At 36.8% G+C, this 27,318-nt stretch overlaps 1 protein-coding gene across 15 annotated transcripts in view; it reads left to right on the top strand.

Moving 5' to 3' along the window:
• Positions 1-27,318, top strand: part of RyR (Ryanodine receptor) — a 298,251-nt gene that overhangs the window by 232,065 nt on the left and 38,868 nt on the right. For 12 of the 15 annotated variants that reach the window (XM_089649711.1, XM_089649709.1, XM_089649710.1 and 9 more), the window contains 10 exons: positions 790-910; positions 5,093-5,282; positions 6,722-6,971; positions 11,179-11,323; positions 11,579-11,691; positions 14,302-14,373; positions 16,335-16,493; positions 17,309-17,536; positions 19,203-19,315; positions 25,453-25,546. In XM_089649711.1, the coding sequence (XP_089505837.1) occupies positions 790-910; positions 5,093-5,282; positions 6,722-6,971; positions 11,179-11,323; positions 11,579-11,691; positions 14,302-14,373; positions 16,335-16,493; positions 17,309-17,536; positions 19,203-19,315; positions 25,453-25,546 (1,485 nt within the window). Of the gene's footprint in view, positions 1-789; positions 911-5,092; positions 5,283-6,721; positions 6,972-11,178; positions 11,324-11,578; positions 11,692-14,301; positions 14,374-16,334; positions 16,494-17,308; positions 17,537-19,202; positions 19,316-24,535; positions 24,646-25,452; positions 25,547-27,318 lie in introns of all 15 variants that reach the window. The other 3 variants (XM_089649715.1, XM_089649706.1, XM_089649717.1) reach the window with 1 other exon arrangement.

Raw genomic sequence — 27,318 nt, 5'->3', positions numbered from 1 at the left:
CCAAATATAGCAAATCACTTGACCTTTGAAAGAGGTGTTGGTTATCCAATTTATGGTTTCCCGATCGGCGGTAACCATATCCGCCTCTCAAATTGAAATGACTTTTTACAATGATAGCAAATTTTACCTGTGTAGCTGAATTCAGCTTCGTCGAGGCGTGTGTCATATATAACTAGACAAGCTGCAAATAAATATCATGCAATAGTTGTACAATAACCTCTGAAAAACCATACGTGCACCAGTAACAAGAATTTTTTCCCGCCGACACCGTTCATGCTATGCTGGCATTGGAATTTCGCCCTAGCTAGAATGTTTTGATATACGATTTAAACCTGTATGCCTTGAGAAAGTTCATAAATTTTTTTAACAGAATAGCATGCACTTAAAACACTGGTGTTCCAAAGGTTAATGGAAAAGCCCGAGTAATTCACAACGAGGTTGTCTCCTACAACGAAATTTTATGTACATATTCACAAATGTATCATTGGCAAGCGTGTGACATCACAGTACCTGCGCGGCAGTACTGCAGCACTGCCGTTCGAATTATGAAATGTACTGTGTGTGTGATGTTACTTGGACGCTCATAACATTTTTAGAGATATCGAAAACTAACTTTACAGTCGTTAGGAACTCTATTTTCATAAACCTTACTAAATTTTGTTCTGCTTTTGGACAGCTAATCTAATTTATTTGCTAGTTGCGAACTGCCTCGTTCGGCAGCCGCGCACCGTGTGGACGAAGCAATTGAATTATTTTGATAATATTTATGAATATAATGTATGTTTTCAGGGTTCCTGTCTTGGCGCCTTCAGTTCTACCTTCCCTGTGGCTTTCTTGGAGCCCCATCTCAATAAGCACAACCAGTTCTCTCTGCTCAACAGAATTGCCGACCACTCTCTTGAAGCCCAAGGTACGTCTTAAGCCTCCGTTATAAGCGTTCAAAAAGAAGAAGAAGATGGTTTGAAAGGAAGATATGTAATTACGAATAATAGAAAGTTAAAGTAGTATTTAAAGAAACACTGTGAATTTTGTCATAGGGGCCGTTCAAGTATTATTTAAGCACTATAGGGGGGCAGGGGGGTCTTTGTTTTGCTTATTTTTGATGACATGGGGGGGTGGGGGGGTCGAGATAGTGATTACGTCAGCACTGCTCAGCAGTAATTATTTTTTTTTACACATTGGCAACCCACACATTGTCTATGTTTGAAAACTGCATACATATTCGGGGATTCCCACAAATAATTAATACGTTTAGGTACTCGCTTAAAAAACAAAATACATTAACAGAAAAATGCATATAGGTACCAATTTTTACGTAAGCATGGGAGGGGGGGTAAGAGCTTTGCTTACTTTTGGTGACCAGGGGGAAGAGGGGGTAAATAATTGTAATAAATCTGCTTACGTAATACTTGAACGGCCCCATACCTATAGCATATGAAATAACAGAACTAAATGTTTTTTCAATAATTTTCGAAGCATACTTTACGATTTTTTTTTATCGGGGAATTTTCATTTTCATTCGGCGTCTGAATAGAAATTATCTTAAAAAAATAACTAGAGATGTTCCGACTAGTCGGCGACTAGTCGGTAAAGCCGACTATCCGGCCACTATTGTAGTCGGCGATTAGTCGGCGACTAATCGGCAAAGAGCGCCGACTATCCGGCTTCTTACGTTGTATGTATTTCTCAATAATATGAATGCGGGGGAACTACATGAAATAAAAACCTTGATTATATATATTTTCTTTTTATAATCAGTCTTATACATTAAAAAATGTAAAACAATCTTTCCTTTGGTAATCACTTTTTAAAATTACTTGCTTGTAAAGAAAACATAATTATTACATTTATTGAACAAAATTAGTATCTATCCTAATTAACATAAAAAACAACATAATATCTTCTTATCTTCAATGAACATTTATAAGTATTTCTTATTATTAAAATAAAAAGTAGATTTTTTAAATTAACAAACTCAGTTATATGTATTAAATCAAGATTGTATGTACAAGATGCACAGTAATATATGTATATATTATATATATATATCCAAAAATTCTAAACATGAACTGTTTGATAAAAACAAAAAAAAATGAAAAAAACATATTTCTTATAACCATACCTACATAATCTAATCAAATCAAAGTCACAATTGTGACAACCAAAAATATCATAATCTCCTTATATTTTTTATAACTTACTTATATTTTTTAATTAAGGGTAAATTATGATGTAAGAAGACTAAAGCTTCTGCCCTTTCTGGTAGCAATCGATTTTTTTTTGTTTCATATATGTTTCCGGCCTCTGAGAACAGCTTCTCACTGTAAACAGAACTTTCGGGACAGCAGAGGTACACTTTGGCCATGCGCGACATTTCAGGGTACCTAGAACTATCCCCGAAACCGTAATCGGCTTAGCCGACTAGTCGGCCGACTAGTCGGTCTTATTACAACCGACTAATCGGCTAGTCGGCTAGTCGGCGAAAGTCATAATCGGCACATCTCTAAAAATAACATATTATTTTTGAGAGCTTAAAAACTAGTGTTGAAGGGAAGTACCTACCTATGTTGTATGTCGGTAGAAATTCAGAATGCGGGACTTAAGTGCCAGTCGAAAACTTTCATCAGCTGCAATTCCAGAGAGATTTACATGTAATAAAAAATTATGTAAAATTATGTATTTGCGGCATGTTAACAACATTACCATAATCAAGTGACAGTTGTGTTTTACTCTGCTCCCTAAATTAATTAAAAAATACTATGTTATAGTGAACATTTTGCACAAACGTCGCTTTCTGTTTGCTTGGAAGATATTTAACAAATTTAAAAGTAACGAATTTGAGTGGATTTAGTGATATTACATTGCAGAAATCAATTTTGAAGTAAATAGTCATCACAGTGATAATATTGTTGCCATCAATTTACCCACTATGAGTTCTACCTGCAACCAATGTAACAAGGCAGTACAAACGTCTGTCTGTATGAGGTGTATAAGTTGTAAAAACCAAATGCATCTCAGCTGTGCCAAAATTACGTCTGCAAATTTTAAGAAGATGTCGGAGGAGAACAGGGAGTCATGGACGTGCACTAAATGCAAAACAGGACAATCACCGCTCTCCAGCAACTCTGTCGACTCTTCAATTCTTCTTAGCGAAATCAAGAAACTCTCCTCCCAGCTCCACTCAATGAATTCGAAACTATCTTCCTTTGAACAGACAATCGTTCATAATAATAGCACAATCGAAGACTACACGAACAAAATTTTGGTTTTAGAAGAAAAATTTAAAAAAATGGATAAGCTTGAAGCCGAAGTAATCGAATTAAAAAAATTCGTAACTTATCTGGACAAAACAAACAACGAAAGAGAACAGCAGCTGTTCCTCAATAATATTGAAATCTTTGGTCTCCCCGAAAATAAGGATGAAAACCTAGCAGACAGTCTAATAAAAATCGCATCTAACGTTGGACAAATCATTAAAGAAGAGGACATTGAATTCATTAGTCGAGCCAAACCTCGCCAACATTCTCAAGACGGAATAGCAGCAGCTCCCCGGGACGCCCGCCCTCCAAACGTGGTGGCTAAATTCATCTCCAAAAGGAAGAAGGACGAACTGCTTGCGGCCATTAAAAAGAAGAAGGGGGTCGACTGCAAGAGCGTAGGTGTTGCAGGAGGTAAAATTTTTATAAATGATCACCTCACCAGAAAAAACAAATTGATACTAAGATCAGCAAAAGAATTTAAAAATATAAACAAATATGATTTTTTATGGGTACGAAACTCAAAAATTTATATAAGAAAGAATGTTACCTCTCCTGCTATCCTCGTCTCTGGTCAAATCGTATTGAACAACTTAACTCAATGATTTCTTCTAAACTTAATTTGATTTTATTTAATTTTTGCTTTCAACTTATACCACTTTTGTACTCAACTCTAATTCTATATACACACTACTCAACTTACTCAAAACACTACAACATAATACACTCACATCTGCGCAAATCGAAAACCATGCTCACCCCAGTGGACTTTTACACACGTCACACACACACCTATAAACTACACAAGTCACCTGGTAATTAAGGAATAAACATACCACTTAGCAGACATTACAAGGAAACATATCATAGGTACACAACATGAAGTATCTTATTCCTGTATATTGTTTCATCTCTGTAAATTATGTACTGTTTATTTCTATAATATAAAATAAAATAAAAATAAATAAAAAAATGTTCCAGAGTGGTAGTTACTCTTAGTACAAAAGCCAGTTAATAGCCAGGTACTTCCAAATCTTCCTCTTCCCATCTCCTTACCACATGTGATGTTTGCACATTTGTTTAGGTCTACAAATAGAGCTTGAACTAGAATCCAAAAATAATATAATATCTTTTAGTGTGTAACTTTGAATTTGAATATCGGCCCTAATGCCGTGTCCAGACATATGCAATGTAACATGCAACGGCAATATGAACATGCAATGCAATGTACTATGCAATTAATTTGCATTGCGTTACATGTTGCATTGCATGTTACATTGCACGCTTCTGGACACGGTTTAAGAGGATTAAGGCGGCGAAACATGGTTATCTTTTCTTCATTTATAAAAACACACTTCACAATCTGCCTTGTTGCCCAAACGCTGTTTAAAACTTTGAATAGAAGGAGAAAGCATAACACAGCATAATAATGCAAAAATAGTAGGCTATACCAAAACTAAACGCCGAAAACCACAGTGATTTAACCAATTTATATACTGAAATACCAGTCCTAAGGAGATCATTGCGTACGGCACGATATCTCTATGTACATAAAACACACTTCCTACACAACTGCCCTGACGATGGACTCCGTAATGCTGCAAAAGCTCCACTCAGGAGGCCGTAAGTAAAATAATTACCCAGACAGACGCATCCACATCAACCCAGAAACCCGGCCACTCCTGCTAAGTCCCCAAATGTAGCAAACCACTCAGGGTGACCTACGGCAGAGGTGTTGGTTATCCAGTAAATGATTCTTGCGGCGGCGGAACGCATAACCTTCTCCCAAAATGCTTAAGTTAATAATAAATAATGAATATTTTCTCTTTTGGCAGACGTAATGACCAAGATGGAGTCTTCCATGCCAACCCTGGAGCAAATCCTGTCGGAAGTGGATCACTTTGTGGACTCCGACAAGACCTATCTGGAGATGCCGCACATCATTGACGTCATCCTGCCCCTTCTCTGTTCCTACCTGCCTTTCTGGTGGGCACAGGGTCCTGACAATGTCACCCCTACCGCTGGGTAAGTACTGACAAGTAATGTCTAGGAAAATTTCGATAGATTTAGGGGAAAAAATATTTTTTTAGGGAAAGTGAAAAGTACGAAAATCTAAGGAATTTCTGAAATTTTAATCACATAAGGTTAAGGCGATGCCATACGTAGTCATGCAAAATCATGTGTTTTTGGTTTGAAAATTTGGTCGCCTAGAAATTTTTCAGATGCTTTAATTAAATACTGCGAGTAGAATACATACATCTTAGCCTTTGAAATAATCGATTACTTTTTAGATATGTCTTTTTATAAGCCCAGAAAAAAATAAAGTAAAGGCCTATGAAAACTGCTTTAAAGTTCAAAATCTCCTACTTACGAACACATTTTCGGTTATGATTTTATTGTATAATGTGACAAATTAAGTTATTTATAAAATGATCGAAAAAAAATTAAATATTTATGCCTGAACATCCACAAAATAAAATAAAATGCACTTTTTGGCCATGTTTTTTTCTTGCATAAATCAAAACAGGCGGATGGTGTTAAGAGGGAATTTAAACCTTATCGCCATCTACGTAAGGGTTGTTATTGATAGCGGCTCAATTTAAAATATTACATGATGTAGTGCATCGCCTTAAGTAATATAGGGAAATTTCGAAATATTCAAATGTAAAATATTTGTCTGAAATTCTAAGTTGCTTGTTGGACGTGTTTTTGAACCGGAGATCTAGTTTACCTGATGGCGAAGATTTCGCTGGCACATGAAGACAGTAACCGAAACAATTATCTATAAGCGTTATTCACCTTGAATTTTTTTATGTAAGCTTAGTGATTTTTGTCAGTATTTTTTTGTATTGATGTAGCAGAAGTCATTAACTCCTTCGAAACCTTGTTCCTGTCTTGACTTGATATTAATAATAATAATAATTTTATTCCATAATGTGGGGAGGTGAGTGCAATCCCACACGTCCCATATACATTTTTGTATAATAGATATAATAAATTAACAAATAAGGACAACTATGCAGAGTGTGGTCTTGAGTGCGTTTGGGCCCAGCGCTCACTCAGGAGTGTCGCTTGGTGCTGGTAGGCTGCGGTCACCAACGTGTTGGCGGGGGCCATTAGCCGCATCCTGGCTCCAGTGACCCGGTGTCTCATCAGGCCGGCAAATCCATTCAGTCCTAGTTCCGTGAACATTGCGCTGCTGTATCTTCGGTATCCAAATATGATTCCACAGGCGTCATTATATTGAATTCGGAGTCGTTCCATCGAGCAAGTTCGGTAGTGACACCATGTCTCACACGTATACAGGCCAGTACAGAATGCGTTGAACAGTATTTTTTTAACGGTATTGCTGCATTTGCAAAATCTGCGGGCAATCATATTAGACACTATGCCTAGGCACCATTTTGTACAGAATGTATTAGAGTCATTAATAATGATGTTTATTTTATGGTGTTTGTCCGCAGCAACCATGTGACTATGGTGACAGCCGACCACATGAACCAGCTTCTGCGCAACGTGCTGAAACTCATCAAGAAGAACATCGGCAATGAGAGCGCCCCCTGGATGACCCGTGTGGCCGCCTACACCCAGCAGATCATCATCAACAGTGGCGAGGAGTTGCTGAGAGATCCCTTCCTGCCGCTGGTGGAACGGGTGCGTCGAAGGACAGAGAACATGTTCCACAAGGAAGAGAGTCTCAGGGGATTCATCAAGGTGAGTCATTTTTTAATTTTTTTCTTTATTTATTGAACGAGAAGTTATTTATCGATCTACAGTTCAACTCCGAGATATCATCACCAAATGCAGATTAAGTTCAATTCATTCATTTATTATTTTAAAAATGTAAATGTTCGTTTGTTCAAAATCTCAAATCTCTGAAAGTTCTTCACCAATTGTTTGAAATTTTGACACAATGTTGCATTCGAATATGAGTATGTTTTTATATACTTATGTTATATAGATGTCATCTGTGACAAACATGCCTTTTTATGAAAAAGAGCGCCATCTATTTGACTAACATGATTATGATGAAAAACAGCGCCATCTGTTGGACAAACATGCTTTTTATAAAAACAGCGCCATCTGTTGAACAAACATGCTTATTTATGAAAAACAGCGCCATCTGTTGGACAAACATGCTTATTTATGAAAAACAGCGCCATCTATTTGACTAACATGTTTTTGATGAAAAACAGCGCCATCTGTTGGACAAACATGCTTATTTATGAAAAAGAGCGCCATCTATTTGACTAACATGATTTTGATGAAAAACAGCGCCATCTGTTGGACAAACATACTTTTTATGAAAAACAGCGCCATCCGCTGGACGTAAAAGCAACACAAGCTATTGTTTCTCTATCTGCATAAGGTATTTTCTTTAGTCATTGATTTGCACAGACAGACTTAGCTACAGCAACGCGTTGCGAGGTACAGCTATTACATAAATATAAACAGTGAGTATCAACAATACATTGATGCTAAAGATGTCCATTCCAAATTGATTCTGTTCAAGAGTGTTCTCCGCATCTGCATTACCATCAGCATGTTTTTCCTGCAGGCTAGTAGATAGAACAGTCTATGCCAGTGATACTCAACCTTTTTCTTCTGCGGGCCACATTCATATGTTTGTAAAGCTACGCGGGCCGCAACACTATACTGGTCAGTGTTGCCAACGGTGTGAGCTTGATTCCCCCTTTTACTATTCGAAATCCATGGGGGGGGGGGTTGTTAGAGAATTTCTGTAAAACATAATAATTCCCCAAAAACATCATATGTAATTCCCAACAACAATTTTTCGAAATCCATGGGGGGGGGGAGGGGTAGCTACGGAATTCCATTTTCAAATTTCCGGCCGCGAAAAATATTATATCATATTATATTCTTCGTTGGTAGTAACACTGGTAACCATTTAACTTTAGAACTGTCAAAATTTTATGTGTTGCCACGGGCAAAATTATTTGCGCGCATATTTGTCTGTCAATTTTTTGTTTTTTAGAGATAGATCTAGCGTGTGCAGTTATGGTGTGTAGTAGCAACACTCTTATAGAATATTATATTATATAGATAGTATAATAATAATAATAATAATAATTGGATAATTTGTATAGCGCCGTTTTTGTGAAAAATCACCTCAAGGGCGCTGTACAATTTATTTCCTAGGATCTACATTTGTTATTTAGACCAACTGTGCCAGCACGAGGTTCGTCATCCGTTCAGGCATGTGTCTGCCGCCAATATAGCGCTGACATGTATCTGCTGCCAATAAAGAGCGCTGACACAACATCCTCACATAGACAACAAACCTTGGCAGCACCGCTGTGACGCTCGACGAAGACAGAAGATGGAGACTCTGCTGCAAGAGTCCTAGGTAGCGAAGGAACTGTACCAGCTGCTGCAGGGAGAGAGACTACCCCGTCCACCAACTGTGCCAGCACGAGGCTCGTCATCCGTTCAGGCATGTGTCCGCCGCTAATATAGCGCTGACATGTGTCTGCTGCCAATAAAGAGCGCCGACACAATATCCTCACATAGATAACAGACCTTGGCAGCACCGCTGTGCAAAATCACCTCATCCTAGTTTACCTTAGTCTCTCCAGTCACCTCCCAGCCTTTCATGCCACCTAGTGCATCCTCTCGACCCTTTCAGACTCCTTCCTGGCTCCAATACATTCTTTCTATTGTCGTGATCCGACGATTTCACACCTCTGTCTCAGACCCTTAGGGCTCGCTTATCGCAGGCTATCATAAGCAAAATCTTGAACCAAAGTCAAAGTGAAGTTTATGAGTGTCATCTGTAACAAAATACATAAACAAAAACAGAAAATAAAAACAAAGACAAAAACTTTAAACAAAATATGGCTTATCTGTCCTCCATGCAGACATCCTCGGTTGAAAAGGTCCCGTAATTCCCAACACCACTTGACACTTGAGTCAGGTATAAAATCTTCGACTGCATTGAGAAATCTTCGTTCTAGCTTCACTTTTAAAAATTAATCGGTTTAAAATGCTATAATAATTGCAAATTCCGGCTAAACGGTAGAAGTTACGCACATTTCGTGAAATAAGAAGGTAAGCACTATATAAAACACGGATGCTGAACAATTTTCAGCGATCTCTTAGCAAGGGAAACCTTCTGAAAGGATCAAACAAACCGGAGCGGTTAAAACACGTCCGCAACGAAGAACGGAGGAGAACTTGTATTATTATACTTATACTATCCTCTTCGAATTTCAACGTCTGTACGTCAAAGTCGCAATTAATCTCAAATGAACGTGATATAGAATGCCAGATTTCGTAAATCATGTTCCTGATATTAAATGTATGGAGGGCCGCACAAAATAGCTCGGCGGGCCGCAGGTTGAGTATCGTTGGTCTATGCTGTCAGTGACGGAGATAACCATCGGGAACATAGAAATGAATACTCTCCATGATAGCTGAGTTTTTTTAAACCATCCACGAATCACTCTGAAGAAATTTTTAGCAATGCGCACATCTCTTCTGAAGCGTAGATGGTTCATTACGAGTATACCCAAAAGAAAGTCGGTAGGATAGATCCAGGGGTAGTAGCCATACATGTAGAGAAATTTCTTCTGAATTCTCTCCAACATAATTAAAAATAATTATTTTGCCTGGTGTGGACTCCAAATTGCCGACCAACTTTAAAGTCTATTCCTTACTAAGGAATTGAATAAAATTATGAGAATCCAGATATCTCTAAAATTCATTACAGTGCATAGAACAAAGCCCATCATTTGCTCAAACAAATCTTTTAATGGTATGCTGTGCTAGAAGTAGTATCTTGAACAAGTTGTGGTGATGACTACCACTGAAACATTGCATTCCAAGAGTCTATTAACACTATATGGTCGGGCATTTTACTGCCAAATTGGGGGCGAAGCGCAGGTATTTTTTTTAAATTTTATCGCCAAATTTAGACTTTTCGCAAAATATTCATATCTTATGATCTATTTGATATTTTTCGATGAAACTTTCAGCATTTTACTTTAAAAAAATGTCTCTATTTATTTACTTAGCAATGTATGTATAATTCCTTTTTTTATGAACAAAACTTTCTACTTTCTTGGGAATCATAGAAAAAATAGTATTTTACAATCGAAATAACATATCGAAATATATTCATACAAAATTACAAGATTATTTAGAAATTTTCAATACATATAAAAAAAAACTATAACCTAATAGTGCTTCAATGTGTGATAGCGTTCAAAACACTTTCCTTTATGTAGGTAGGGGCACATTGCAAAACTTGCACATGTACCGCGTTTCACTGCGTTGTTTGTGAGCGGAACTTACGCGACAACGATTTTATTTTTTTTATTTCAAACTCATTGTATTGACAGGTAGATAGATCGGGTACCGCCGACAATAGAAAACACATGACCCCGCACCCATTTAGAACCCCTTGTTTACAAGTATCCCGTTCCTTACCGCTTTGCGCAACGAGTAAACTCGTCTCCCGCGTCTTACTGTAAAAAGGTGTATGACGAGTTTTCTCGTTTCCCCTCAAAGAATGTGTTAATTAATAGATTTATGCATTATATTAAAACTTTGTAAGTATTGTAAGATTTGCTTGATGTCTGGACTCTAGGCTAAATCTATTTGTTGCCTCAAGTAAGTCCACATAGTGCATGAACTTCAGATAAGTTCCATGCGTCCACATATAAGCATACCTGAGGTTTTTTTTTGGAGTTCCAGCATATTTATATATTTAGTTTTGTGCGTATATGTCCATACACCACTAGCAAATATGGGTAACACTGCGTCAGGATCATTAAACCGTATGTTCTGATGATAAACCCCAATAGTTTGTAGCGATATATTCACAGCGCCAGCTAACCTGAAAATATTCGCAGCTGAACTGCTTTTAGCCATCCAATTAACATGATTATTTTAATTTCAGTCTTCAACAGACGATACTTCTCAAGTGGAATCCCAAATACAAGAAGATTGGCAACTCCTGGTGAGAGATATCTATTCATTCTACCCTTTACTCATCAAGTACGTGGATCTTCAGAGAAACCACTGGTTGAGGAACAATGTTTCAGGTAAGAGCTGAATTTCATCAGAATTTGGAATACGGCACTGTATTATAGTGCTTTATTTTTGGGGTATTATGCCGTGTTGCGCTGCCTCCTTCTAAATATCTGTGAAAACTATTGCATAAATGCGTATAAATGCACAGTCTGTAATAGATTTCTCTCTTTCAACCAATGATTTGCTGTCAAATTCTACTATTTGACATATTTAAGTAGTCTGTTTTCATCGCACCAGTTAAATAAAGTTTTCTTTTTAATTTCCAGAGGCCGAAGAGCTCTACAACTATGTTGCTGACATCTTCAATATCTGGTCCAAGAGTCAGTACTTCTTGAAGGAGGAACAAAACTTCATTTCTGCCAACGAAATCGATAACATGGTGAGTTCAACAAAATAACCGAATGCTAACTGGAAATAAATAGTTGGACCAGTAAATGTGACAGCAGAAGCTGTAAATATTACTTTCTTCAGCAATCGATGAATTGTCAACAATCCTCCATATTGGTAATTGTGGTTAATGGGTTCTTGAAATTATAACTACTTCTTCACAACAAAACACTGTGTCTTTATTTAGAACTACTATAAACAAGATCAAATTTGTTTTTTTCCGTAGACAGCCAGCCGAATATTGAATTTTCCTAAAACTATTAACGACCCATGTGATAATCATTTATTTTTTTAATAAAAATATTCCCTTCCCTTGCCTGCCCAACAACCGGGTGGCGGTATAATTGCTCTGTCTTTGCATTGTGCAGACAGGGGTGCCCTTGTGAGGTATTACACCAAATGAAAATGGAGCAGGATATGCAACGGGAATTTCTTTCTGTAGCTGGCCCCACAGAACTGCCCCTTAAGTTCTTTGTCCGTGCTTATTCCGGTCATTTCTTCTTGTCACATGTTTTCCGATTCTTCAACGTTCCATTTCCATAGTCAAAATGTCCTCAAACTTAGTTTTGAAGTCTGTTTGAATTTAAATGTTGAACGTCATTATTACCCTGAACGTTTTTCAAAAACAAGTTGGTGAACTAGGAAAATTTGCAGCTTCCAATGTGCAATGTTTTGCTTGAATATATTAATTCTGACGAGAAAGGGAACATAGACTCATTTATATACCTCAATGAACAACTTTACGAAATATAAAAATGCAAATATCAAATAAGTAATTTCTCAGTCAATTATATTTGTGTTAGGTGTATTGTGTCATTTACGGAACTCCTAAATGTTGACTTGAGGTAAATGGGGGTCCGCTCTTATGTACCCCCATTTGTATCTCGTGGAACCCCAAATTTTTTTCTCGCTGACATAGACCCCCGGGGGTCCATATAGACCACTTTGGGAACCTCTGATCTAAGATCCTCTAAATGTTCTCACCTTCTTATGTTCTAAAAATGTCTCCGATTGTCGAAACCTCACAGCTCCTTGTACCTTGGTACCCACCATGGAGTAATGATCGATAACTCTATAATCGTTTGATCAATCGATGCAAAAACCATCTATATGTTGTAGTCATAGAATAAAATACAAAACTAGAACTCAGTGCCTTCTATACGAATTTTAACAAAAACAAAAGTACCAAGTACCTTTCAGTACTAGACCATTTAGCATGGTTGCATGATTTGAGGCCAAAAGAGCATTATTTGAGGCTAAAATACTCACGAAATAATCATTTTTTTTAATCAAAAAGTAAAGCAAATATCTAGTAAGGATATGTGCTGATTTATTTATTAGTGTTTTAAATTAGAAAATATACGCCATTAAATAATTCAATTTTCCACAATTTTAGAGGCAAATTAGACAATTTTTTGTGAGTTAATGATAATTATTAAAAAAATAATCTTAACCTACAATGTAAATATAATAAAATATTAATTAAAAAATAAAACTTTGTAAAAAAGGGGGTTTTTTGGAATTTTAAATTTATATTCAAATTTGTGTTCAAACGTAAATCGGTCGTTTGAAAATTAAATATAAACCCATCAAAAGAGTTTTTTTAATAATTCATGTTTTTTATTTTATATTTCATTGTTTTTCTTTAATAAAAAAGGCAAGGTTATTTTTTTTACGATTACCAATAAGTCACAAATAATTTCCAAACTTGTTATGAAAAATCTTGTGGTTTTTTTTTCAAAAATGAGTTTGTGTATTTAGTAAGTATGTTTACTAGAGATGGGAAGGCTGACAGAGATATTGAAAGAAGAGTAAATGCAGGCAACTCCGTTAATGGAGGACTGAAAGCAGTTGGCGCTAGCAAAAAATTGTCCAAAGAAGTGAAGTTAGCAGTCCACAATGGAGTGCTGGTACCTACCCTGATGTATAGAAGTGAGGCATGGAGCTGGCAGAGAAAGGATGAAAGTAGATTGAATGCTGTTGAAATGAGATACCTGAGGCGTATGTGTGGTAAAACCATGTATGAACGTGTGAGAAATGTGGAGATCCACAAAGAGTGCAAGGCTGATGTAAGCGTAATGAGTAAGATTAAGAAAGGGACGCATGGATGGTTTGGGCATGTAAAGTGAATGAGCCAAGAAAGGAGGATATATGATGCAAATGCGAATGGTAGCAGAAGTCGGGGACGCCCGAGGAAGACATGGCACGATCGAGTGAATCAGATACTCGAGTCGGACCATGTCAAGAGTCAGAATAATAGAAGAGTATGAATGAGACGATGTATGAATGTGAATGAGGCAAGAAGTGTGTGTCAAGAGCGAGTTGTTTGGCGGTCCGTCCTCTCTGCCTACCCCTGCGGAGAACGGCATGATGGTTAGTTAGTTAGCCCATATTTTATAATTTGAAACACACATAAATAAAGTAGCATATATCCGTACTAGATTTTTGCAATACCTTTCATTAAAAAACAAATTATTCTGTATGGTTGGGTTGTTTGACCTTAAATCCAAATTTAAGTTTTGTTAGAAAAAGGCCGAGCAACCGTTCGGCTAAACTAACCTCACTGTCAAATATTTTTTAACAATTGTGTTATTTCTTCTAGACGCTCATCATGCCAACGGCCACTAGAAGAACAGCTGTTATTTCTGATGGAGCCCCGTCTGGTGGCGGAAAGGTATGGTCATTTTAATTTATTATCTGTAGCAGTTCTCAATATGTATAAATAAAGGTCTTCCTATTTGGTTGAAGGCTAGGTTCGAATCCTACCGGCGCACAGTAGGCTGAAAATCGCCTTTCATAGACATAGAGACTTGAATTTTCAAGGGTATTTTTTTGGCTAGAAATGGATTCTGCTGATCATTACTATGCTATAAAATTTCGTACGAAGCAATTGCGTGTACAAATGAAGGAGTTATCATTTTTTAAAGAAAAATTTGTATGGCACTGACATTAAAAATGAGGCTATCTCTGGAATCATAAGGTTGGCCATTCTATCCTTACACACAGATATACTACTATTTATTTGTATTTTTTTGACATACTTCGTATTGTGGCGCAACTTGCGATTTTTTTTTTAAATCCTTAAAGTTGAAAAGAACACTTTTTAATGTTGATGATTCATTTTAATGCTTAAATGCTTTTAGGCTTGCAGTGTAAATAAAATATTTTAAACTAGACAAAGCATACTCATAATTATGTAAAGCATTTAAGCATTAACATAAAAAAGTTTTTTTTTCAACCTTAGGATTTAAAAAAAAAAATCACAAGTTGCGCCACAATACGAACTATGTCAAAAAAAAAACAAATAAATAGTAGTATATTTGTGTGTAAGGATATAATGGTCAACCTTATGATTCTAGAGATAGCCTCATTTTTAATGTCAGTGCCATACAATTTTTTTTTTTTATATGATGACTCCTTCATTTGTACACGCAATTGCTTCATACAAAATTTTATAGAATAATTAAAATTACTATCCTCCTTATATTAGCTTAAATATTTGACATATCATTTTAGTATTTGTTGTGTTCGTACAAACAGGTCTCCACTCGTCTTGGAAGGAGTTAATAAATAAGTGGTTCTTTTAGATTAATCAGTGATTATTAATACTCCACGTATTATAATGGTGACTCGATAGTCGACCTAACTAGAAGCTTGCTAATTGGAATCTGGGCCAGTGAGATTCTCTGAGATCCTTCCCACTGGCTCTGGCGACTACTGGCCACTGGCTCCATCTTGCGGACTTCCACGCAAGGTCTATGCACTGCCATCTGTGCGTGCATTTATGAAGCTCTTACTTCCCAACATCATTTTACGTATTTTCAAAATATTAATTAAAATCATTATGGTGCTTCTCCTGGGATTGAAATACAGAGTTTTCCAATAAGAGGTGTTATTTTGAATAGCCCGCTATTTCGGTAGATGTTACTTTTGAAGCTGTCATTTTTTGACATTTGACAAGTAGAAACTACGCCATTAGTAAAAATGGAACGATACACGCTTCAACAACGCATTGAAATTATTAAAATTCACTTGAGTGAATCAAATGCAAATCATCTTGAGTGATGAGGCCCATTTCCACCTCGGTGGCTTCGTCAACAAGCAAAATTGTTGCATCTGGGGCTCGGAAAACCCAAGAGTCATTGTTGAAAAGCCTCTCTATTCTCAACGTCTGACTGTTTGGTGCAGTTTATGGTCCGGCGGAGTCATTGGACCTTACTTTTTTGAAAATGAGGCTGGAGCAACAGTTACGGTGAATGGATTGCGCTATCGAGAGATGATTAATGATTTTTTATGGCCTGAATTGGATGGTATTAATCTGTACAACGTTTACTTTCAACAAGACGGCGCTATGTGCCACACAAGCAACGAAACCATTGATCTTTTACGATTGAATATCAAAATAACACCTCTTATTGGAAAACCCTGTAGTTGTTCCTTATTGTATGTTTTTTTTAATAAGTGTTTCTGGATATTTACTCAAGTGATATTTATGTGCCTCTATAAGTTCTCACGTTAAGAATGTGTGATTGCGAAACAACTGTTGAATAATTTTAGGGCATATGTTGAACATTTTTCTTATAAATGATTGATGCTATGGATTGATTAATTCATATTTTATTATCATTGCTCCAGAAGAAGAAGAAAAATCGTGACAAGAAGCGTGACAAAGACAAGGAAGTCGCCGCTTCGCTGATGGTGGCTTGCCTGAAGAGACTTCTGCCTGTTGGGTTGAATCTCTTCGCTGGCCGAGAGCAGGAACTTGTTCAGCACTGCAAGGATAGATACCTCAAGGTTAGTACAAGCAAGCACGTCTTTATCTTTAAGTGAAGGTTGTGTGTGAAAAATACAAATAAGTGACTTTGAAGGCAGATACCTCAAGGTCAATATAAGCAAGCGAGACTCCATCACTATTTAGTGATTAATTGAAGGTTGTGTATGATAAAGACAAGGAAGTAACTACAAAGGCATATACCTCATGGTCAGTATAAGCAAGCAAGACTTCGTCTCTGTTTGGTGATTGAGTGAAGGTTGTGTGATAAAGACAACTGCAAAGACAGATACCTCAAGGTCAGTATAAGCAAGCAAGACTCCGTCTCTGTTTGGTGATTGATCGAAGGTTGTGTGATAAAGACAACTGCAAAGACAAGTACCTCAAGGTCAGTATGAGCAAGGGAGACTCCGTCTCTGTTTGGTGATTGAGTGAAGGTTGTGTGATAAAGACAATTGCAAAGACAGATACCTCAAGGTCAGTATAAGCAAGCAAGACTCCGTCTCTGTTTGGTGATTGATCGAAGGTTGTGTGATAAAGATAACTGCAAAGACAGATACCTCAAGGTCTCTGTTTGGTGATTGAGTGAAGATTGTGTGTAATAAAGACAAGGTAGTGACTACAAAAAGAGATACACTCAAGCAATGTTATTTATTTTTCCTTTTGATATAATGCAGTTTTGTGGATGCGTGCGTGGTGCGTTTTGGGTCTTCCCAGTATTTCAGAAATGAATTAAAAATAAAGGCCAATTCTATTTTAGTGCTTGGCAATATTTGCCGATTTGTCCGGATGGCGGAGTTTGCCCGCTCAGTCATTAATACTTTGTATTTCCTTGCAGAAAGTGACAGAAACCGACGTGGTGGACTTTGCTCGCACGCAGCTGACCTTACCTGACAAGATTGACCCTGCGGACGAGATGTCCTGGCAGCATTACCTCTACAGCAAACTGGGCAGCAAAAAGGAGGTGGCTATTAGTGGGCAGGATCAAGGCGACAAGACCAAGCAGATAGACGAGACGGTAGACCGCATCGTGGCCATGAGCAAAGTGCTCTACGGACTGCATATGGTGAGTCTCTAGCGAGTCCAGATGATATTCTACCATATAAAAACTGAGCTACCCTGTTTTTCTGAGATCTGCTTCTCGGAGAAACAAAAATGGTCGTATATTTTTTTGTTTGTTTACAACCAATCGAGCGATAGATTTGATATAATTTACGTGTAATCATTTTAGCTTAATCGTATTCGGGGGTTAACCTTAGGAGATAGACATATACCATCGCAGACTTTTCTGTATGCCTTTTTAAGATATACAATTCCGTAGTACATTATTTTGATGTATCTCACGAGGTTTAGCCAGCGTTAATATATTTTTTTACAACTTGATTACAAAACATCGACTTTTCTCTACTTTCTATAAATATAATATGTATTTATTATATATACAAACCTTGCGAAATAAATTCTCTAAATGATAGTGAAAATCCTATCAAAATCTGTTGCGTATTTTAGAAGAACTAAGCGCACAAACAGACAGATGCGGATAGCGACTTTATTTTATACTATTTAGAGATGTACAGTTTACGAACAAATGATAATTTTCTATCAAATGCGTTTACGATAAAATGATAATAACAATCTTTTTAATTAAGATTATTTCATTACCGTCTTTTACACATCTCCCCCGACGTAAATAGTTGTTTCTTGTAGTAATTAAGTGGAAACAAAGTGTTACTTCAATAATTTATGAGTATTATTGAGAAGTACAGTAAGTACAGAAATTTTGCGTAAAATAACTCCAGTTTTGGATTCTGATCTGATTTGGATTCCTGGACATGTTGGTGATGCCTTGGCAAAACAAGGAGCGTCCAACCCTGTTGTTACCCTCGTAAATCACATTCCCCTATCTGACATTTTTTCCATCATCAAAGATAGATCCCGCAATGTTTGGGCAGAGTATTGGCAAATTGCTACTCAATCCAAGGGAGCCTGCTATGCCTCAATACAAAGGACTATTCCATCAAAACCGTGGTTTCAGCAATTCCCTCATTTTTCTAAAAATGAAATTTCTTTACTTATTTGAATGAGGATTGGACATTGTTCCGTTCCTTCCCACCTTTTTAAAATTCACGTCCTTGACTCCCCAGATTGTACATTCCGTGGTCTAGAAGTGGGAACTTTAGATCACATATTATTTGGTTGTCCCTCTCTAAACAAATATCCTCTCTTCTATCAAGCCTTATCTAAAATTGCCTCCCCTCCATTCAACATCTCATCTCTTCTAAGTCTTAACTCGACTCCAATTCTCTTTATAATTTTGAAATTTGCCTATTTAAATAAAATTTGTATTTAAATTCACCTTTCATTTCTCCATAATTTTAAATGATGGCCAAAAACACCCTTGAAGGGTGAAAGCCAGATATGATGGAAAGAAAAAAAATATTCGTAGAATTCTAAGACCTGTAGCTGGCAGTCCTTTTGACGTCGTCAGCCTATCTTATTTGTTGTTGACTCCTCTCTTTCTCTTTCTAAACTGTTTTAAGCCCATAATTCACACATGGATTTACTTGGCCAAACTATCCACCGCGCATGCTCTACCCGTTTCAGAGCAAAACTCACACACGGAAAAGCTCGTCAAGCCGACGGCAACACACACAAACACACAGAGATATAGATACATTGAATGCTTAAAGTTTATCGCACAATTATTATTTATTTATTTAATTCCCATGTAGATTGACCACCCGCAACAGCAGAGCAAGAATGTATACCGCAGTTGCGTCTCTATTCAGAGAAAACGCGCCGTCATTCAGTGCTTCAGACACTTGTCACTTCACGCACTTACAAGGTTTATTTTATGTTTCTATTATTTCTGTTATTTTTGTTGTTTGATAGTACATTGTTTTATGCTTTTCTTTCTTACTGTGTTATTTGCTGTACATGTTTTGTTGTAGGAATTGTAGACATTAATTATACCTTTAATAATGTCGCTGTTTGACGAATTTACATCCAATAAATTATTAAGACTGATCTCTCTACATGCCTGTCCATAATTTGTTTTCGCTCTTTGATTTAAGATTAACAACTTTGAAAATAATAACGCCTAATTTATCACTAACTAATTAACCTTAACTATTAACTAACTAATTACCTTAACCTTTTACCCGCTAAAAAATTATACCTAAGCGGTTGCCCCCACGCGGCACATTTTTTGTTTATGAATTTTTTGTCGAATGTTATTTTCATATCGACCATTTTATGTAAACAAAATCATAATCTGAATTATTAACTATCATAAAATCTTCCTCCAACATCGAAGTATCAATAAACATTCACTTGAGATAAACTGAAATAAAGATAATGCCATAATTGTGTTAATATAAACACACTAAGTGATTTCAACCGAAACAAAGAATCCCTCTCATGGCCGACTGTAGCGACGTACGATGTAACATATAGGTACCTACCTACTTGTGTAGAGAAATATGAGTCCTTAGGATGGCCACTGCGCTGACGCTCTGCTTTTAGTTTATATTCCTTTTTTCACTGACTTCACTTAGTTTTTCTTTAGTTGACATTTTATTGACGTTTATGCTGTGAAATTATTATATATTGTTTTCACTGCGATAAATTTGCAATAATATGAAGGTACACTCACGACAATAGTAAAAAATATATACAAAAATACACTTATAATTTTTAAAAAGGTTAGTAGTTTTTTTTTTCGTGGTAAATACGGAAACATGGGTAAACACATAATGTCACATTACACTCTGAGCACATGTATTTTGAATATTTTTTTACTTTAGTTTTCAGTTTGGAGTTGGTACATACACGACACAGCCGACATGGGTTTGCACGTTTTGCCGTTGAGGGTATTATGTCTGGCATGTGTTTTGCTAATCCTTTGGCTGACAAACGGAGTGGATCATCAGAAAAACGTGACGTAAATTGAGATGGTTCACTGTATTTTTCTATTAATTGTCTTATAACTTTCAATTGAAAATCTGCTAATGTAGTATTTTTTCCGGTAACCTTGTTGAAGAGCGTGTGCGAATTTAATAAATAAAGATCTATCATATGGAAAACCACTTTTTTGTACCATTTTATTGACTTCCTCATGTATTTCAAACTGCTCAACATCATGTCGGTTTTGTCGACTGCGCCCATATGTAAATTGTAATCCAAGATACATTTTGGTTTAAATATTGGTTCATTTGTTTCCCTGTTAACTCTTCCTATTGGAGATGAAGAGCTGTCGTGTATAGTTGTGATCATATGAATTTCACGCTTATCTTGCCATTTTAAAGCTAACAGTGGTCCACGGTGTTTTGCCTCTATTTTCCCCTTTTTTAATTTTTCGAAACTTGGCATGGTCTTTCTATTTTTGCGCACTGTTCCACAAGCATTAGTTTTCTTGCTATGAAGAAAATCAAATAGTTTTGGGCTGCTATACCAGTTGTCGACCCAAAGATTATGTCCTTTACCTAAATAATTTTCGAGCAATGTTTTTACGACAGCTCCCGAAACGCCAAGGCACTGATTGTCTGTTATGTCCGTACCTTCACCAACGTAAATAATAAAGTCTAAAACAAAACCAGTTTTACAATCGCACATGACAAACATTTTTATTCCGAAACGGTGACGTTTAGAAGGTAAATATTGTTTAAAAGCTAACCTACCCTTAAAAAGAATCATGCTTTCGTCGATGCACAAGTTTTCTTCGGGTACCAATGTCTCTTTGAAGATTTTTCTGGTGTGATCAACTAACATTTTAATTTTATGCAATTTTTCACCAGGGATTTGTGTTCTAGAATCACAGAAGTGTAAAATTCTATGTAAAATCTCGTACCGATCCCTTGGCATGGTTTTTCCAAATATGTTATTTGACATCAAAGGATCGGTAGACCAATGCTCTTCTATCGTCAGATGACGATTTCTGGTCATTAACATAGTCAAAGCAAAGTAAATATACATTTCTTTAACCGATGTCTCCACCCATCTGTTGAGGCGAGAATGTTTGGATGGTGGTCCCTTTTCAATAACAGCCAGATAAAATTTATTAGTCTCTTCAACAATTTTCTCCATTATCTCATTATTTAAAAAATATTCAAAATATGCAACTTCTTCTGAATTATCTGAAAGTAATGTAGACGGATTAACTCCAGACAAGAAGTCATCAAATTCATAAACAATTGGTATAAAAGGGCCTGTACTCCAATTGTTAACTATTTCTTCAGGAATAACATTTGATGTCTGTTCTGATGAAGTACTGGGGTGAGATGGCAAAGTCAAAGGTTCAGCAGAAGAAGTTGATGGCTGAACTGACGGCATTGAGGTATCACTTTCATATTGCTCATCAATAACAATATCTGTGTCGTCATCATTTATTTCAAAATCACTATCCGCATCTAATATTGTTTCATATATTTCAATATCAGATAGGCCACGTTTCGACATTTTGAGGGTTGTTAAAAAAAGTTTTTTTAAATTCATATGCAACAGGAACGTAATACAAAACACAAACACAAAACAAAATATTTTTAAATCGAATTATTCACTTTAAAATAATTATGTACACAACAAAATTAAAAAAATTCAAAGTGGATATCGACGCACAAGTCTTATTACGATTGGTACGGGGTTCACGCCAGAGACACTAGCTTCTTTTCGCGCGTGTTTCAAAACTGTGACTGTCGGCAATCGCCGGGCTCTCGGTTTTATTAATTTTATAAGATAAACAATGAAGTAGTATATACAAATTCTCAGAGATGTCGCAACACAAATGAATATTCTTATTTTTAAAATAAATTTCGAACGAATACGGTATACATGTGCTTGGAAAACGAAGTCGAAACTTGAAAATGACTAAAGTCAGCCGCCGCGTGGTGCAAACGATTTGAAGAAATGACTAAAGTCAGCCGCCGCGGGGAAAAGATTAACTAATTCCAAAATCAAAACAAAAATGACTTTTTGTTTCTATTTTACCTACCTTGGTGGATTGACATACACCCTAACTAACTAACCATCACGCCGTTTCTCCGCAGGGGTAGGCAGAGAGGACGGACCGTCAAACAACTCGGTCTTGGCACACACCCCTTGCCTCATTCACATTCATACATACTCTTCTATTATTCTGACTCTTGACATGGCCCGACTGAAGTATCTGAATCTCTTGGTCGTGCCATGTCTTCCTCGGGCGTCCCCGACTTCTGCTAACATTCACATTTGCATTGTATATTCCCCTTACACTCCTTTCTTCGCTCATTCGCCTCAGGGATCTCATTTCTACAGCATTCAGTCTACTTTCATCCTTTCTCTGCCAGTTCCATGCCTAACTTCCGTATATCAGGGTAGGTACCAGCACTCCATTGTGGACTGCTAGCTTCGCTTTTTTGGACAATTTTTTGTTAGCGCCAACTACGTTCAGTCTTCCATTAATGGAGTTACCTGCATTTACCCTTCTTTCAATATCTCTGTCAGCCTTCCCATCTCTCTAGAACATACTTCCCAAATACACAAACTCATCCACCTGCTCCAAGTATTCCTCATTCACAACTATATTGCACACTGTTTTCGTACTTTCTCTTTCAAACACCATGACATTAACCCCCTCACTCGTAATCGCAGTGTAAATATTGTGCAAGTCGGTATAGTGAAAAACTTGATTTTTACTACGATGTAAGTAAAACGGTCTTAAACCGGGCTTAATAAGTAAGATGGTGGTGTTTGAATGAATGTAACATCAAATACAATAACTGAGATTGATTCCAGCTCCTGTCATATTCATTCAGAGTCCTTTTTCATCTCATGTATGGCTACTTCCCGTAACTCAATCCTACTGACTTTCATTTCTTCGGACCGATTCATGGATGGGTTCGAAAACTCGGCTATCATGGAAAACATTAATCCTATGTTCCCAATGATTATCTCCGTCAACCACAGCATAGACTGTTTTGTCTTCCGGCTTGCAGGACTAACTTTTCAATGATAATGCCGGTGGTGAAGGCTATCTTGCTGTTGAACAAAATCAATTCGAATATCGACATATTTAATGTCAATGAAGCTGTTTTGAAATGGCAAGCATTGTTGCTATAATTCTGCTATATAATATTAAGTTTATTTAACCTTTTTAACGCGTTAATTTGCTCCGTTTTATCTATACCCGTACGCGGTGCATATTTTCAAATACCTACGCACGCAATTAAATGTCAAATTATAGCATTCTGGCATGATTTATTAGACTATATAGACAGAACAGATTATTCTCCACAATATGAAAACAAATCCTTGTGTGTCAACACTCTTAGATGTTTATAAAAACAAAAACATAAAATTTCATACAAAGACGTACCGTATCTTTTGAATGTGGTCCCGCCATTCACTCGGCGTGTGTGTACTTAGGTGATAGACACAAGTGGGACACCATGATCACTTATCATTTTTAGTTATGAAAAGTTGTGAATTACATACTAGTACTAACGCCATCCGTTGACAAAAATGTAAACTAAAGGACTAAAAGGCGCGAAGAGGCGCACTTGAAATTCTTGTAGATGTCAGCATCGTGATAGTTCTACGAATATCCAAGTGAGCAAGAAATACATTTATGACGAAAGAGCGCTGGAATATCGGCCGTCAAAGTTTCCGTATCAACTGTGTTGATACGGTCGCGTGTGAGTATAGACTTTTTGCCGTTACAACAGTTGATACGGCCGCGTGCAAAGAGTTAAAAATGTCTTAACCACTGGAGCGATGGGTGTTTGGTTTTCGATTCGGTCATTCGATTTAATTAAAATCTTTCCTCAGAATATTAATTATAGAAACATATGAACTGTATACTGCAGTTTTAAGCTAATGGATCCACCTAGATGTCACCGTTTATAACATATTTTTAGGGGCTCAATAAATTTTGCACATTATGGCAAGCCATCGCTCAAGACGTTTTGCGAACTTGCGAATGGACAACGATTTTGTAATGTTATTAAAATTGAATTTAATTGAAAAACTGCATGTTTGATGTTAACAGAATGATGAGTGTGACAATACTAACAAAGCATGGTTGTGTTAGGCAGCGAGGCCTAAGAAAAGGATTTCGCACTGGGGGAGACTTCTGTGCGCTGCCAGGAAGCGGGCGGCCATGGCCTGCCTGCGGGCCACCCCGCTCTACAAGATGAGCAGGTAAGTGGCACTTAAGGATGTTGAACTACACTTAAGAGGCGTCAGATATTAAGAACACTTAAGGGCTCTTAAAGACATGTATACGAAAGGATACCTAAGGGCACTTACAGGTATTTAAGAACATTGAAGGTAACTTAAAGACACATGAGGGCACTTAATGTCATTTAAGGACACTCAAAGACATCTAAGGGCACGTAAAGACACTTAAGGACACTTAAGGGCACTTTAGGACACTCGGAGACATTTCACGCACTTAAAGAGACTTAAGATAGTTAATTGAGTGGAAGATACTGTCAGCATCGCCCTGGTGAATGACCACCATTCAGAAACGAAACGTTCTTACGGGCACTTAAGGCGAAGCTTAATGCCAAATCACCATTTTGATTAATCTTTATAACGAATTGGTGTACATTATGAATACCAAAAAATATGTTTTAGATAAATTGAAGGTTTTCCTATCGTTTCGCTTGAGTAGAATACAAATAAAAAAATAAATTACTCAATAAAAAATATAAACGCAAACTACTAAAAAAAATATTTTTTCAATAGAATTTTATGAACGCATAAAGGAAACAACTTTTAAAAACTACAGTATTATTCCTAAGATTATCTGTAACAGTTTCACTTGATTAACTTTTTTGCTTTCTTATAAAATTATTTACAAATTTTTTATTATTTCAATTTAATTCAAACATGATCTCAACTAAAAATGACTTGTAAAAGTTAAGTCACATTGTTTATTTAATGAATCACTTTCATTGACACTTGATTAAAATATAAAAATTAAGCTTAAGACTTGTGTTTCAGACATCGCGCTTGCAACATATTTACACGTACATACTTCGAGCTGTGGCTGCAGGAAGAAAACGTTGGCCAAGAAATCATGATCGAAGACCTGACGGTAAGACAAACAATTTATTGTTTTAGCTGTATAAAATAGAGCTGGATCGATCAATCATTTTATAACGACCTACTGGCTAAGTGATCGAAGACACACATGGAGAAAATGTGATAGAGTAGAGAAGAGAGATCGATGTGCGACCGCTTGTAAGTACCCGTTATACTTGAGACACGAGTACCGGTCACCCGGTCTAGGTAATAGATAAATGAGAGCGTATTTTAGATTTCTGGTATCTACCATCTCTATTTGTCTGTTGCATAAACGAGATTCCAAATGTCTGGTCTACAAAATTCATACGTCTATGGTTGCTCACCATACCGGCACCATCACGGTACACGAATGCTGTCGATGGAATCTTTTTTGATAAGGTGATCGCTCATTAGAGGTGCGTGGGCGTATTACAATTCTTCTTCTTTCGTATGGTGGGGGGGTCAGAGGGGGACATCTAGGTCTGCGAGCCATTCTAGGGCCTCAGGCGTCGCCATGTGGACCTCATAAATCCCGTCTGGGAATGAATGGAGCGGGCATTCGTTGACCACATGTTCGGTGATCTGCACCGCACCACATTCACACATCGCTGACTCTTTAAGGCCCCATCTGTGCATCGTGTGGGCACAGCGGCTATGGGAGCACCTTAACCTATTGATGGCGGACCAGATTTTGCGAGGCAATGAGAACCCAGGCTGTCTCTCGGTGAGGTATGAGATGGGCATTTCCCACTTTGGCCGTTTGCCACTCAAGTTTCCACCTATCTTCTGGGGTGAGAGATATCGGAGTAGCCTCTCTCCTTGAGCCCAGAAGGGCTTTCGGAACTTCAAGCGGCATGCCGGGTGGGAGACGACATCTTCGTGCAAAGCGGATTACAATGATTGGGTTGGTCACGTTCGACCCAGGACTAGTATGAAATTATCATTAAAAATATCTGATCTTAAAAAGTAAGCAAGTCAATTTGTTTAATGCCAGAAAGGCGGTTAAATGAAAATAGAAGTTCATTCAATCGGGTTAAAATCACTGGGAAAATGAGGAGAGATGGAAAAAGTCTTATCCTCTGATGGTGTTGGTCATATATTAATCACTTAAATACGAACAAAGAAATGACGTACCAAAGTCATTACTATACAATTCTGTAAATTTATTATCTGTTCGTGCTTATTGTGGCTTAAAATTGCGAGTCAGCATACATCTCAATCTGAACATAATAAAATAGTGACACATGTTGATAATACAAAATTAATTGCAAACGATGGACTTGTAGTTCCCAGATACCTGAATAAATACGGTCAAAGAACTCTAGAATACCTCGTTCCAATAATTTACAACGTGTTATCAAACTCAATAAAAAGCTGTGATTTGACTCACAGAAGGAAATGTATGTTAAAAAAATGGTTATGTGAAAGAATTTTTTTGTACTAATGTAATTATGTGTATATTTTATGTACTTGTTAAAATTGTATATGTATTTAAAAAGTAAATGTTAAAAGAAACCGTTGACAAACTGATATCAATCAGTTTAACGGGACTTAATTGTAAAAAAAATGTATTTTTGAAAGTTAATAAATAATTAAAAAAATTAAAAAAATAGGTTAAATTATATGATCACAATTATTGTTATATTTCCACAACATAACTCTGTTTAATTTCAACACACAACGACTTAAGTATGCAATTTACACGATTTAATGGTTTTTTTTACAAGAATTATGATTCTATAAACCACTAACGATGTAATAAAATATTACAATATTAAACACAATTGTTGTATTTTTCTGTTT

Source organism: Hesperophylax consimilis, chromosome 30 (assembly GCF_061612785.1).
Source record: "Hesperophylax consimilis isolate HC1 chromosome 30, BYU_Hcon_1.0, whole genome shotgun sequence".
NCBI lineage: Eukaryota > Metazoa > Arthropoda > Insecta > Trichoptera > Limnephilidae > Hesperophylax > Hesperophylax consimilis.
The sequence above is the reverse complement of the archived record's forward strand: the minus strand, read 5'-3'. Positions and strand labels throughout refer to the sequence as shown.